General features: G+C 36.1%; 1 protein-coding gene across 2 annotated transcripts in view; it reads right to left on the reverse strand.

Moving 5' to 3' along the window:
• Positions 1-15,785, reverse strand: part of LOC134528516 (leucine-rich repeat serine/threonine-protein kinase 1) — a 193,720-nt gene that overhangs the window by 170,284 nt on the left and 7,651 nt on the right. For both annotated transcript variants that reach the window (XM_063362195.1, XM_063362197.1), the window contains exon 4: positions 9,409-9,574. In XM_063362195.1, coding sequence (XP_063218265.1) covers positions 9,409-9,574 — 166 coding nt within the window. The remainder of the gene's footprint in view (positions 1-9,408; positions 9,575-15,785) is intronic.

A 15,785-nucleotide genomic window follows, 5' to 3' on the forward strand; every position in this document is an offset into this window, starting at 1 on the left:
GTATCGGTGTCTCTGAAACATTATTTATCACGCCCGGTAATTCTCTACCTCTGTTACTCTCATGCCCGCCTGATACAGCCAGTATCAATCAGTTCAGCATTCACTGCAGTTCGTCCTGGCCGTGTATTAATTACCACCGTGTACATTGTTGCGGGCTGTCATGCTTTGTAGTTAGTATCTTTATAGTGAAATAAGGAATGGATAAGTGCAGGAAAAAGACTTCATTTGTGTGGAATTTTTTTACGGAAAATAATGAGTTTGCTAATTGTAATTTGTGTAAACAAAAACTAAGTTATAAATCATCATCGACTAATCTGAAGAAACATTTGAAACGTAAACATTGATATAGTATGCTCACTAATGTACGTATCTGTTTTTTTTTATTTTTAATTTTTGATAAAATCGTAATCTTTTAATGTATGAAAACACTAGTTACTAATTGTTTTCGGAAAAAAAAGTCCTAATGTTGATTACATCTGTTATTAGTGTCAACTGAGAATTTATTTGCATTTTCATAGCTGTTAGGTGCACACATATAAATATTATATCTTGTATTAATGTACTTTTTAATATTAAAATTTCATTAGTTTTATAATTGAACGAGACTGTGCACGCACTGCGCACTAAGCGTACTTTGATGTGGGACAATAACCAAACGACTCGTAACAATTTCGCTTTGCACCTCTCCTTCAACGCCTTCCCCTGCGCTTCCTCCCCTACATTATTTCCCTTCTTTATCCCTTATTCGTCATTCCTGCTCCCTCCCCTTTCACAAGCTCCGCCCAAGTGACCGTCATCTACGATCGGGTTCTGCGCACATTGGCCGTGGTGTTGTTCCAGGCGAATTCTGAACTGATACTAAAGTACTTGATACTTTTCAAGTGTACTCGTTTGCCGTTCCTGATACAGGCGCGTATAAGTGCCAAAGTATCAGGTTGATACTTTTCGACCCACCTCTAACCACAACAGGTGTATTTATTTGGGATGTAGCTTACTCATACGCAGGGCCGGCGCGTCCATACAGGCGAACTAGGCAACCGCCTAGGGCGTCAAGTAGCTGGGGGCGGCGCAGCACGACACATAACAGCTCATGTAATATGTTTAACGATTATTGAAACTAGATGAAAATGGAGTTTTGTAACAGTTTGGAATGTTTATATTGATATAAGTAATTATTTAAAGTCCACGGTGACCTGTTTCTGATTTGTAATAAGTAAAAAAGTAAAAAAAAAACACAAGCCTGCTTACATTTGATTGTTGACAATATCTTAGGCTTACGTGACGTATTTTGAGGCAAGGAAAATTTTTTTTGGTGTGTTCGGCCCGGGGGGGGGGGGGGGCATTAAAGTGTTTCGCCTAGGGCGCAAATTTACCTTGCACCGGCCCTGCTCATACGTCATACGCCGTTCTATCTCATTGTACAAACCGGTGTGGCATTAAATTTTGCGGTCGATTAGGATAGGTTAGTTACATTATAAATACTTTAAAAAAATTGTGGATGGTTGGTTATATTAAGGTAAGTATAGCTACATTAAAAATACTGTAAAAACATTTTATGGTTGCTTAGCAAATAACTTTTTAATATGTAGCTATCCAGCGCTAGGAAACCGTTTACATGATTTCACAGCATTTTTAATGTAGCTATCCTAACCAATTCAACCGTCCACAATGTTTTAAAGTATTTATAATGTAGCTAACCTAACCTAATTGACCATTAGTTATCATGAGTTGTCCTTAATAAACATTCACGAACACACCGCAAACGAAAAATATGGCGGCGTACAAATAAATACCGTTGCCTTGTTTATGTTTTTTTTTCCTTTTATCAACACCGCCATGTTTATTTACAATGAACAAAAAAAAACCGAAGATTCACGATCGGGAGTTTGGCTCTCTCGTCTGTGAAAAGAAGGCTTCCACTCGCACGGAATCCCGCCGCCGCGCATGCGCACGGCGAGACCCACGATCGACCACCCGCCCCTCTCCTCTGGCACTGAAGGGGTGTAGAACCGCGCTACGGCGCCAAGTCACGTGACAGCAGCCCCTCGCGTGACTGGACAGCGAGCAGGGCAGCTACTCAAGGACCCCGAGCATAAAATAACCTTAACAGGAAGTTGCAATAATTTTCTTACAAACATAACCATTTATATTTAAGTGATTATTAAAATAAAAAAGGTTATGTTCATTATTCATTAGATAAAATTTGTTAAAAAAAAACTTGGATCATTCAAATACAAGTATAGGGTTCAAAATACCAGGCACCTCCACCATTGTTGCAGCGTGGCCTTCTAAAGAACAAGCCATACATTTCGGGAGACTTATATTCAGTTTTGCTGGAAAGTTCTGAAAATATTGTAATACGACAATATGGGAAACACTGGTCAATTATCATAGGCGAAGCGCAAGACAAATTTACTGCATTGCTTTGAAGTGGTTGTCACTCCACGCCACTAGATGCCATTACTCTCACGCACTCAAAACACATTGTAAAAAGACATGGTTCCACTCCACGCCGCCAGGTTCGCTGACATCACTGGTCTCGTGTACTTCTTACCAGTTTCCTATATTGTCCTTGTAACAATATTTGGTATAAATAATATAATCTGCCAAACAGTAACAAAAATTTAAATAATAAAATAGGTTTGACACCAGTTACTAGCAGAGGATCATAAGCCACTAAAATCTTGTGCCAACCCTGATAGTGACACTGGAACGGAATACGTCAGCTTCATCTGATATTTGCGGCACAGAGCAGAAGCCTACTGAACAGCAGGCCCGACAGATCTAAGCACGGCTCCAGAAAGGGTGTGCTCCAGAGCCGAAATTTTTTTTGGCGTGATAACGTCTTATAAATCGATGAACGCCGGCTGCATGCATGAAAAATTGTCACATTCCGCCTGAGCCGAGCGTGCGAGAACCGGCCAACCACCGTGCGAGAAAATCATCTATAATATCAAACAGGTTCAGGTGGGCTTTTTAGCTAATTGTTTGTGATTATATTTAAACAAATTATTTAAATTAAATATTTTAAAATTAAAAAGTAAGCAATTTTTCATCAATGTTTTCTTATGACGTTACCACGTAAAATTATCGTCCGTAAACCGACTTTACAGACAACCCCCTTTTTAACTTATTTTCTAGGGTATATTTATGTTAAGTTCAAGAGTTAAGAATTTTTCATCAAATGAAACTATTAACGTTCAATAATGAGACCATAAATTTGCAAATATTCCAAGCCTCCCTCGCTTATTAACTGCCATGTTTCAACTGCATCATTTCTTTGTATGATAGCCCCTCCTGAAGAGTCTTCCTGGAACCCCCTGCATGGATCAGAAAACCACTCGCCTGCTCTTCGCCTTATACACCTCTCTTGGCCCGAGTAGCGACGTGTATCGCTATGAGCAAGCACACAAAGGTGTGGGAATGGTAGGGTACATGTGCACAACAGGGGTGTACGCGGGTAGGGGGGATAAGAGGGGATTTAACCCCCCCCCCCCCACAACATCCTAAAAAAAATCTGTAATTCCCAACAAGTGAACAGAGGGCCAATTGGTTCTATACCCTCCCTCCTGCCCGCCAAAATAATAACCCTGCGTCCACTCCTGTGTGTACAATGCACCACCCTCTAAATATTCAGTGAAGGGTAAAATTGAATGATCACATTAATAATAATATTACACTAAATTATACTACAGTGGGTATGTTGATCTTTGACTATAAAACTTACCACTGCAGGTTTAAAATTGGAGCAAAAAGAAGTAGGGATCGGAACCTGAGGATTACTTCACTGTTATTTGTGAACAGTGTCAGTGTCTCTGCTGGTACATGAATCCCCTGCACTCTTTGTGTGTGTCTACAGCTACGGGAGCATGTCCCAAGATCTTTGGCATCATCACACTCCACCACTATAATCATGACAATCTGAAATTGGTTCGTTACTGTCCATTCACTTGTCTTATAAAAACTTAACAGACCATATTTTGTTTAGTGTCACGAGACCTGTTCATAGTTTAGTACACAGCTGTTTCACAAACTATTTTCTACTCTGGGAATTTATTATTTCTAAGATTTATAATTGAATAAAATTTCACATCCATGCAAAGAACAGATTCTTGTAAAGGAAATAAAAAAAAAACGAAATCTAGAATTGGACTGTCTCAGAGCTCTTATGAGTTATGACTGATGATTTATGAGCAATGAGCTTTTCCCATTTGGTTTGGGGCCCACAAAAAAACGAGAAGTCTTGCTGTGCACAAACGTGCAATGTAAAATCTTCTGTCTCACAACATGCATCAAATTCCCCATCAAATAGCTTGAAATTTGACTTGCATAAATATCTGTGAAGTCACCAAAATATTATCACTTCTTTGCTGGACTTTGATGGCAGCTATTTACAACAAAATATTTATATTTAGAATGTGCTGTAAGTACACTTTCACGTATAAAGGTCCCTGCAAATCAGAGTTCTTTGGATACAAAACACATTGAACAGCTCCCAAAGAACTGTAATGCAAGAAACAATTGTAGGATCCCAAATCTTGCTTGAAGAAGATGGCAGATTCCAGGCTCCAGAATGTTATGAAATATAATGTATGCTGTCTCCTCTGTTGCCTTCTTTGTTGTTTATTTTTGTAGTATACTCAGTGTTTGAAATTGCTTTCTTTAATTGATAATGTTTAAATATTTTCATGGTCACTGCCTAAATTAAGACATGCTTTGTAGGTTGTAGCCACACCAAACTTAAAGAATCATCAACTTTGAAAAGACTTCAACACACAAAATTGCTTATGAAAATTGAATAAAATATGAAGAACATAGTAAACACATGATTCTGAAAAAAATGTTACACACAGTAAAAATGATTAAAAAAAATAGGGTTTCAACAGAATAAAATTAATAGTTTCTTAAAGAAAAAAAATCAATCTTAACATCAATTACATTTTGTAATTATAAGTAAAAGAACTTTAAAAAATATTATTAAATAGGGAAAATGGTAGAGATGCTGTATTACATAAAACAACAAAGCTGCAATGTGGTATCTTCATAGAATTAGTAATATTAAATATGTACTTAATTACTGGTTCAAAATAAATTCAATAGCAAAATTAGGTACAGTAAATAGTACCTACTAAACTACAATAATTATGCGCACAATCATAATAATACAAAAAACTAAAATAATAATAATTATTATTGATATTTTATTTTAAGAAATGTTTACCAAAAAAAATACAAACGTAAACATTCACATACAGTCAGTAAAACAGAATTTTTTTTAACACAAAAAAAAGACACTCTAATCTAAGGAAACTTTTTAAAATCACAATAACAAAAGCAACTAAAAATGTAAATGAAAATGACCAAACACTGAATACATTTATTACAATTACAGGCTCAGCTAAACAAATATTTTATAATAGACCTACAATGCCTCAGAAATATTTACATATAAAATATAGATACACAAGTGTTATCATGCCAAAAAAAATATGTACAGGTGTGTGTATGTTTCTGTATGTAATTATGTATGTATGTATGAATGAGTGTATGCACACACACATACACACCTATTATAAATGTGAAAATTAAATTATATACATGCAAAGTTAAAAAAACTGAGCTTAAAGCAATTCACATTACATTTGTTTTGGGTATAAACATAACACAGAAAAATATTAGTATAAGGATCCTCACATGATCAAAGAGAAATTTTATATCACTACATTTTAAAACATAACAATAATTATTTTTCTTAGGTGTAGGAAAAGAAATCAGCAAAACAAATGCATCAGTACGAGAGTCCGTTAACATGAATAAATATGATGATGCACTTTCGTAACCATAAAAGACTAGCCTTTAACTTTTTTTTTTTTGTTTCCGACAAAGCACTTGGCAAGACAAATGTATGAAATGAGTAATTGTGGCCTAATGTCGTGTGGACATTAGAGACAGTAAGAGTCGAAAAAATGTGAACGGATCAACGATTAACGGACAAAGGGAGAAACCAGACACCTCCAGAAAACCAACAGGCCCACTGCACATACCCCACTTGTGCCAAAATACGGGGTTTCAACCCTGTTCGGGAATGTAACTCAGATCACCTCTGTGAAGTGATGTGAGTAGAAAAATTTTCAGTTTATATTTTTTGAAAAATATAACCCCGTACTTTTCCGGGAAATTTTCAATTTTTTTTTTACTTTATACTTGTTTGGGTGCGTTATGAAAAAATGAGTAGAGTTTTACGATGCTCATGCACCATGCAACACAATTTTCACAGGAAGAAAAAAAAAGCTTCATACTAAAAAAAAAATTATATGTGTGCTTTTAAATCAAATACTTTAGTTATTGATATTGAATATTGGTCCATATAATTGGAATAAAAAACTATTTAGTGTGAATATAAGTGATAGAAATTGTATTTATAAACTTTTTTAAGTGTATATATATATGAGGTTATGTTCCCGTATGTATAATATATTTGCATTATAAATTATAAATAATTACATTATTATTTACAAAATTAAATAATTATATATTTACATGTGTCGGTATGAATATTAAACACTGAGTATTTATTTAAACTTTTTAAATTGATTGAATTTATATTTCACCAACTGTATTTATATCATTGTAGACATTTAATTATTTTATTTCTATTAATTAGTTGCATGCAAAAATAAATTAACCCAAGTAAATATAACTTTTAACATGCGTATATAAGTACAGGCACCCATTTTTTTTCCATCACCAACATGGATTTACATAATTTAATTTACATAATTTATTTTCTGCAGATTGGTAGGTACTATTTAAACAACAATTTTTTGTTCCTATCAGTTGGTAGAGGGTAGCATGAGTTCTCCTTAACTTTCGTTTATGTGTAAAGAAAGACACAATGTGTCTTGCACTTGGTAAATAAAATTGAATTTATTATAAAATAACTAGCATAGCATGCATTTATATATATAATAATCTCTATAAACTATATATCTTTATCTCTCTCTCTCACACTCTATGTATCTATGTTTATATCAATATCACAATTTGTTTCCCTATCTATATCTCTCTCTTTGTATATTTATCTTCCTATCTACATCTTTATTTTTTTTTACCTGTCACAGGTGTGATATCTTTATATATATAATTCTTCTGTCCGTGTGTATGTGACTGAACTCCTCCTAAACCGCTGGACCAATTTTAAAGAAATTTTTTATCTGTGTTCCAGTGGATTCGAGAATGGTTTAGATTCACAATTCAGTCCACTGGAACATGTTTATTTAATTAATTTTTTATTTATAAATTAAAATATAATTGCTTATTGAGAATATTATATTATTATTTATTGAAATAACTTTTTCAAGTTTAATTAAAATATACATTGTGCAAATTTGTGAGGTGCAGTATTGAAAGTGAGTATTTTACATGATTTTTCGTGAATTTTAATGATGTATGCACACTTGCAATCAATACCAATCAACTTCCTACAAATTTAAATTGTCAGTTCTCATTTTATTCTACGTTTTAAAGTGTAACAAAAAAATATACATTGTGCAAAATATGTAAGGTGCAGTATTGAAGTGAGTATTTTACACGATTTTTCATTAATTTTAATTATGTATACACGTGCATTCAATAACAATCAACTTAACCTACAATTTTAAATTGTCAGTTCTCATTTTATTCTATGCAACTTATGATGTATTGAATGCCTCTTTTAAAATAAAAATATAAGTTTATAAAATAAATTCTAACATTACATTTATAGTTTAAAGTATATTTAATATTGAAGTTTAATATTTTTAATTTATAGTTTACTTAAAAAAAGTTATAATTTTTGGATTTACAAAGTTTGAATAGGACGTCTGTCGGGTACGCTTTGTTTTAAGTGTGTGTTCAGGTGGATTCAAGAATGGTTTAGATTCACAATTCAATCCGATAAATAATGTTTTTTTTTTTAAATTAATTAATTAAATTAATGTTGTTGTTGAACTTTAGATGTATTACATTGGATCCAGTAGGAAGCGCTGTGATCGCGTTATCGAACATTCAAAAATATTTTATTTTTATTTCAGATTGACCCGGCAGATGGTGCTGCGATTAGATTCAGGGAAATTTCCTGTAAATTTTCGAATTCAAAACGTTTGAACAGAACAACGTCTGTTGGGTCCGCTAGTATGATATAAAAACACATGTGTATTCAGAACACACATTGTGTCAAAATTTCGAAAAAATCGGTGAAAAAACTTTAGAAGATTTAAGATTTGAAACAAACTGACATATTCATTTTTATTTATACAGATTATACATAAATATTGTAATCATAGATCAAGAATATTACCACACAAATAAATAAAAGAAATATTTTAGTAACAATTAAAATATTAAAATTAGGTACACTTTAGGAATTGACGAAATGTGACTTGAAAGGTTAGGTAATTTTCTTTGAACTGTTGTCCTCGCTTTACCATTTTCCATGAGGGGCGAGCGTAAATTAGTCTTGGGGCTGGAACCCTCAATTTCCATTTCATAAAACAATATCTCAGAGATATTTAGAATGTTTGCTTCCAAAACTTGTTATTCTTCCTGCAAAACTAAAAACTAAAAATTATTTTCAAATGAAAAAAATATGTTAATATTTGGCTACACAATTTAACTGACCAAGAGATGGCTTTAGTATTTAAGTAAGTTAGTTATAACTTTGTACCTGTACTTTACTTAAATAATAATTTTTATTTAATTATATTTTCATTTATTCATTAAACAATGTTATAATTTATACGTCGTTTTGTTTATACATAATATTGAATTTTAATAAATTGCTCTTTTTAACTTTCATCTTCATATAACTAATGTGAAGTTTCTTAGGTTATATTTGATATATTTATTTCTCAGTTATTATACATTTACAAATGTTTACAATTGTCGAAATATCGCATGTAATTTGAAGTGACTAGATGCTCTCACATACAAGCTTGCTTTCGTGAGTACTAAATTTCCTGGTTGATTAAGTGAATATTACTAACAAAGTGTAAAAAAAAAGGGAAATAAATTATTATTATTATTATTATTATTATCATATATAATGTAATTTTCTTTTTTTTTAATTAATTTTTACATAAGCCTGCAATTAGTAATTTCATTATACTGTAATGTCTATGTTTTGTATTTCTTTTTATGCATTTTATATTTTGATGTTTAATTTTAATAGTTATACTTATTTTAACTTTACTTGTTTGTATTGTTTATATGTTGTCCTTGTATATATGTGTCATGCCCACCGCTAAAGCCCTCCGCTGTTGGTGGACATGTTACAATATTAAATAAACAAATAAATAAATCACTGGTTCTGAGAAGGCCTGCCCCGCGAGCCGGGCCGGAGTGAGCGAGGAGAGAAGCAGAGAGCCCTACCTGCGGCCTGCTTGAGCACCTGCATGCACTCTGCGTGCTCCCCCTTGTCTGCCACGTCGAGGGGCGTGAGGCCGCTGGAGTCCCGCGCGGTCAGGTCCGCCCCGCGCGCCACCAGCAGCCGCACGTTGCCCACGTAGCCGTGCTCCGCGCTCACGTGCAGCACCGTCTGCACATCACACACTCCCCTTCACCCATCACGCAAGGGATTGTTTTTCACTTTCCCTTTTTTTCTTACTCCTCTCTCTCTCCATCTATCTCACTCTCCATCTATCTCACTCTGTCCATCTCTCTCACTCTCTCCATCTCTCTCACTCTCTCTCTTGTTCCATCTCTCTCCATCTCTCAATCTCTCACTCACTCTCGCTCCATCTCTCACTCTCTGTCATTCTCTCTCCATCTCTCTCACTCTCTCTCTTGTTCCATCTCTCTCTCCATCTCTCTCTCACTATTTCTCCATCTCTCTCTCACTATTTCTCCATCTCTCTCACTCTCTCTCCCAGTCCAGATTTTCAAGAAGGAATATTTCAAACATATCTCAGTGTGTCCACACAAATTCTATAATAAAATCTATCTGACTTTCCATGACCAAAATTACAAATTTCCATAACTTCACCATCCCCATAGCTGGCCTAGTTCAAAAAGAACCCTGCATATGCCATTTTATAGAGTTTGTGACTAGGTTCAAAAACACAATCTGAATTTTGAAAAAAAATTGCTTTCAGGCTGGGTAAGCACAGACTGAAGTATGACATTTTCCCCTGAAACTGCTATCACAGGGGAAATTTCCATGACTTCTGAAGGATTTATAAAATGAATTCCTTGACTTTCCCTGACCAATTATAGCTTCCCTGAGTGTACAAAATGTGGACATCCTGGAGATTGCAGAAGCACTTTGCATGTCTTGCTCAGCTCTGGAAACCAGGAACTCGATGAGTGACCAGGACGCAATTAGTCAAGCAATAATTTCAATAAATAACAATTGCCTAATCTTTTACAAATAGAAGGTAACACATAGTATTCATCTGGCGACAAAAATCTGATACAAAACACAAAATTTATTGCTACTATACAGTGGAACATTCCAACGTAAAAAATAGCTGCAAGAAAATGTGATCACCCAACTAGGCAGGTGAAGCAAGGCATAAGGATGTTTGTAAACCAAGCAAGGAACACAAATACGCAACATGCAACCAAAGCAAGAAAACCATAGTTTATAAAGCACGCTAGTCACAAATGTCACCAACCCTATAAATTAAAATTTTAAAACAGTAGAAAACAAATGTCTAACCCAGACTTCTTTTGATAACTCATAATTATCATTAAAACAAAAAAAAAATTGTCAGCAATTTTATTTAAATTTTATTTTAAAAATGTATTTTCTTCATGGTGTGAAGTTAAACTAGTGTAAACATGACGTGTATATTAAAATGAACATCACAGGCTTCTACGCACATAAAATCTGTGTCTTTAAAAGTTTTGAGAACACCGCACTTAAAATTTGGCCGTTGGAAGTGCGAAACAAAATGCAAGAAAGCTGTAAGTTGAACAATACTTGTTTTGCGTTATTGCACCTTACGTAGTTTATGAAGTGTACTTTGACGTCAGCCGGGGCTTCGCCTCGTAAACCTGGTCCGACTCCACTGCCCAGTTGCCCTCCTTCCCGGCATTTGTACCACCAATGTACTTAGACGTGCGTGTGTTCAAATTGCGCGCCACGGACTACCACAAGAGGGTGCTTAGTCACCCAGAAACCAATAACCACAATTATTATTTAAGTGTTAATATATAAAGTAGCTGATGTTTAAGGTTCTGAGCCCGGATGAGGGATTGTATGAATTATAAGAGTGTTTTGTCTGTTCCTTAAAACTAGCCCTTGGCGCGGGATCACGGAGTAAGAATAACGGTTTTGCTTCGGCGGGAAGCTGCTGCTCGCCCCAGTTCCTCTCACGGCGGAGAAACTCTAATCACCGAGACTGAGACCGAGTTGTTTGAAATAGTTATGGGCCCGTCCGCTAGATAGTAGTTTTCATAATATATTGCTGACATAACTACATTAATTTATTAGGAGAAGTAATGTATAAGCTATTATCAGGCAAACAAACCAGTGAAAATTCACTCTATTTAGGTAGCCACTGATTCTGTGGTGTGTAATACAATGAGTTTTTGCACCACCTACTCCTTTATCTATTACATGACGGTTTATTACAAAACCGCATTAAGTATTTTGTCATAGATTAGGAAATAAAAAAAAATTAGTTTTGCGCCGCCAAGGTGATAACTTAATATAACCAAAAAAATGTATTAACTAAAAAAAACTTTGTATGAGAACCTCTAGTCCGATTTTTTATTTGCTGGTGGTTATGGGCCCGCCCAACAGATAGAGTCACGTGTCGCGTGAAACATGGTTTCAGTTTCCACTGTAACAGTCGCACTTCTTTATTTCCTTCCTTGTTCTGTGGTTCCTCTTCGTGATCGGCCGAGGCCAAACGTGTGCGGAGTCACCAGAGACGTGTGGCCACGTGGCAGCTCAGAAAAAAAAATGGTTTGAACCACAGACTAATGAAAAAAAGACAGACCACATACAAGTTGCATAGTAAAAATGTTTGAGGCCTCGACATTAAATGACTTATTGGTTACTGGTCGATAGGGCTGTCGAAAGAAGTGTGTACTTGTTGATGCATTCGGCCTTCTACCGAGGATATAAAATCTCAAAAGCACTTTGTGTCTGAACTTCAATGCACTGAGTATGAGATAACTCATTACTACTAGATTAAAATATCAACAGTTAGAGAACCTATTGCAAACAAATGCACATTCCACTGTTTACAGCAATTGATTTTCATAGTTCCACCGGAAAATCGCACACAAGTAATGGCCTTTTGTACAAAAAACAAGAATCGAGGTGTTTTCATGATTTTTCCGTTGGTTCCGACAAACTCACCTATCATATAGTTAATTTCGAAGAGTGTCTCCTAAAGCATTGTTTCATAAAAAAAATTCATAAGTACTTCATCATACAACAGTGCAGAATACAATATTTGAGTAACGGTAAGTTTGGTTTTGATAAAATAGGGATGATTAAATATTTGTGTTACATTTAAAAAAAAAAATTCCTAAAATCTTACTTCCTACAAAAAAAATGCTTGAGAAAAACCTGAGAGGAAAAACCAAATGTTCCCTGGAAAGGAAAGTGAGCAGTGGGCCAGACAACAGATGGACGGACGCTGTGCGTGATCCACCCGGGAAACTGCCAGCCGCACTGTGCGGTCACTGCAGCAGAGTTGTTCACGCTGCCAGCCGAGCGGAACCACCGCGGTCTGCACGCTGCTCGTCGTACAAGAGGCGGGACAGCACTTCACTTTCTCACGACGGCCTCGAGTGGGGAAGCTTTCATTTCACAGACGAGAGAGCCACACCCCAAAGTTCATGCTCACTTTTTTTTTCCCCGTTCTATCTCATTGTATAAACCGGTATGGCATTAAATTTTGCTGTCGATAAGGATAGGTTAGCTACATATAAAAACTTTAAAACATTGTGGATGGTTGCTTATATTATGTAGGTATAGCTACATTAAAAATACTGTAAAATCATTTTATGGTTGCTTAACAAATAACATTTTAATATGTAGCTATCCAGGGCTAGGAAACCATTTACATGATTTCACAGTATCTTTAATGTAGCTATCCTAACCAAATCAACCGTACACAATGTTTTAAAGTATTTATAATGTAGCTAACTTAACCTAATTGACCATTAGTTATCATGAGTTGTCCAAAATAAACATTCACGGAATATGGGGCGTCCCGAGAATATATGTGGAAGACAAAGACTTCCTAGTTTTTATAAGGTATGAAAAATATACAAATCCACAACGTTTCTTCAATTAGTTAATTTCCTCTAAAAAAATTACAAATAAATACCGTTGCCTTGTTTATGGTTTTTCCTTTTATCAACACCGCCATATTTATTTACAATGAACAATAAAAAACCGAAGATGCACGATCGGGCGTTTGGCTCTCTCGTCTTCTCGTCTGTGAAAAGAAGGCTTCCCGTGTGGTCACTGCAGCAGAGTTGTTCACGCCACCAGCCGAGCGGAACCACCGCGGTCTGCACGTTGCTCGTCGTACAAGAGGAGAGCCAGCACTTCACTTTCTCACGACGGCCTCGACTGCCTGCTCCTCAGCCACGCACGCTACAGACACCACGACCCGCGAGTCGTCAGGCCGACACGCCAGCAGCAAACATCGCCCCTGACGAGACGTAAAGCTGGCTCCACGGTCGAAAAAAATTAACAGCAACGCGGAACACGATGGCGCGTTTTCATACCTCCCGATCCTAAACTACGTGATCAGGAGCAAAATTCTGCAGGATTCGCAATGGAAGCCCGCAGAAATATCCGGGAGGGTCAGACCGGCCCCAGAGGTTTTTGCACGTGGGGTTTGACCGACACGTCATCTCTGGATATGATGCTTCTGAGTTGTATACTGCCCGTATTCTCGCCTACATGCATGCTATAAGCAGAAAACTCTAAAATATACGAAATAAGACACAGTTTTGACATCCAACCCATTTCATTACATTCACCTTTTTGCAAGTGTAGGCAGGCTCCCTCAGTGAGGGGCTTCTAATTTCCATGGGGGAGGGGGGGCATGACGTACAGTATAGTTGAGAGCATAGGTGGGAAGTGAATAAAGTTTATTAACGTTACTGACGCATGGTGCAAGAGCCAATGAGAGCAGAGTAGGGTAGCATTTTTTCGGTAATTGAAACTGCAGTAGAACCTCTCATTTCCGACCATGACGGGACCGGGCCATGGTTGGAACGGCCAAAAGGTCGGATGTCCGTAGGAGCAAAAAAAAAAAAAAAAAAAAACGCCTTTCCCAGCTATACAGTCTGTACAGTAATACATTATTTGTAAAAATTTTGCTGTATAAATTTCAAACATTTACTGTTGCTAAATTATAAATGATAAGATGAATACAATGTAAGCATACCTTATTTAAAGAATTTTGTATCGGAATTTTGTTTCAGTTATGTCAATCTTGATTTTGCGGATGTGTCCCTCCACTAACAGTATTGACGTTAAAAAACATAGAACAGTACAAGATTATAGTTTAAGCACATTCTACACCAACAATCACCGGTTGAACTGACAGTTTACGACGCAAAAACATGTAGATGCGTCACATTTTCAAGTCTGATCAGGCTCGCCAACCACGGAGACTAGGTCGGATATCCGGAGGAGTCGGTTGTGGGAAGGTCGGATCTGAGGGGTTCTACTGTATTTATATTTATCTCTAATTTGGGAGAGACAGAGGGAGGGATTTAACTGTAGCTCATACTGCTTTAAAAAATATAAATCTTAATATCTAGATAAGTGCATTGTTGTAATTATTTAATTTTGAAGACCAGTTTATGAGCTGCAGGTCAGCTGTCGCGGGAGACCGACTTGGGGAAATCTGAACACCACAAAGCCACTGTATAGAAGAGGAACTTGCTCAGGTCAGCAGCCTGCAGGGAGTGTCGCCAACTGCACGGCCGTCACAACGATAAAGGCCCCCGTGTTCCGGATGCCTTGCATGGCATCAGACCAGGGCCCGCGAGGAGTCCCCAGCCAAAGGCCACACTGCCACTGCCTCTATCGGTGATATAAACCTGGGGCGGAAAGAACCTGCCTGACGTGATTTTCACACATGTTCCTAGCAAACGCTTGGTCTGATTGAAAGCTAAAAAAAAATATTATTTTCCTTTCACTTTGCAGCCTTAGAGGGGCTACCAACAAAATAAACATGTGACTAATTAAATAATTAAATTAATTAATGAATTTGAATAAAACCCAGCTAGATGGGTCATGGCAGAAAGTAAAACATGTTGTGAAATTTAGCGAACAAGGGATAGAAACGTAAAGCACAACCAAATTTACGAAAATAATCTATACAATTTAGAATTTATTGCTTAGAATAAATATGAAATTGCATTAACCTTTCACATTTAAGGGTACAAGTCATTGTATTCTAGATTATTATTCGACACATAGTCATGACAAAATATACGCATATTATTGCAATAAATATAAAAGTTCACATATAATCCTGCTCGTGAAAACAATATCATACCATTAGCAACGTATCCAAATATATAACAAGAAGTTAACGCCGTACGAGACACCTACATTACTTTACAAAACAAGCCTAAATTAACAAACTAACACATAGAGACAACACGACAAGTGGCATCCACTTCAACTTCAATCGCCACACAACTAACACACGCAATTAAACGTGACCGGAACTTATAAAACATACGTAGGATTATATGAGAATGAAGTAGTTATATGAAAAAAAAAAGGCCTTAGACCTGCGGGTGATTTATTTCTA

Source organism: Bacillus rossius, chromosome 1 (genome assembly GCF_032445375.1).
Source record: "Bacillus rossius redtenbacheri isolate Brsri chromosome 1, Brsri_v3, whole genome shotgun sequence".
NCBI lineage: Eukaryota > Metazoa > Arthropoda > Insecta > Phasmatodea > Bacillidae > Bacillus > Bacillus rossius.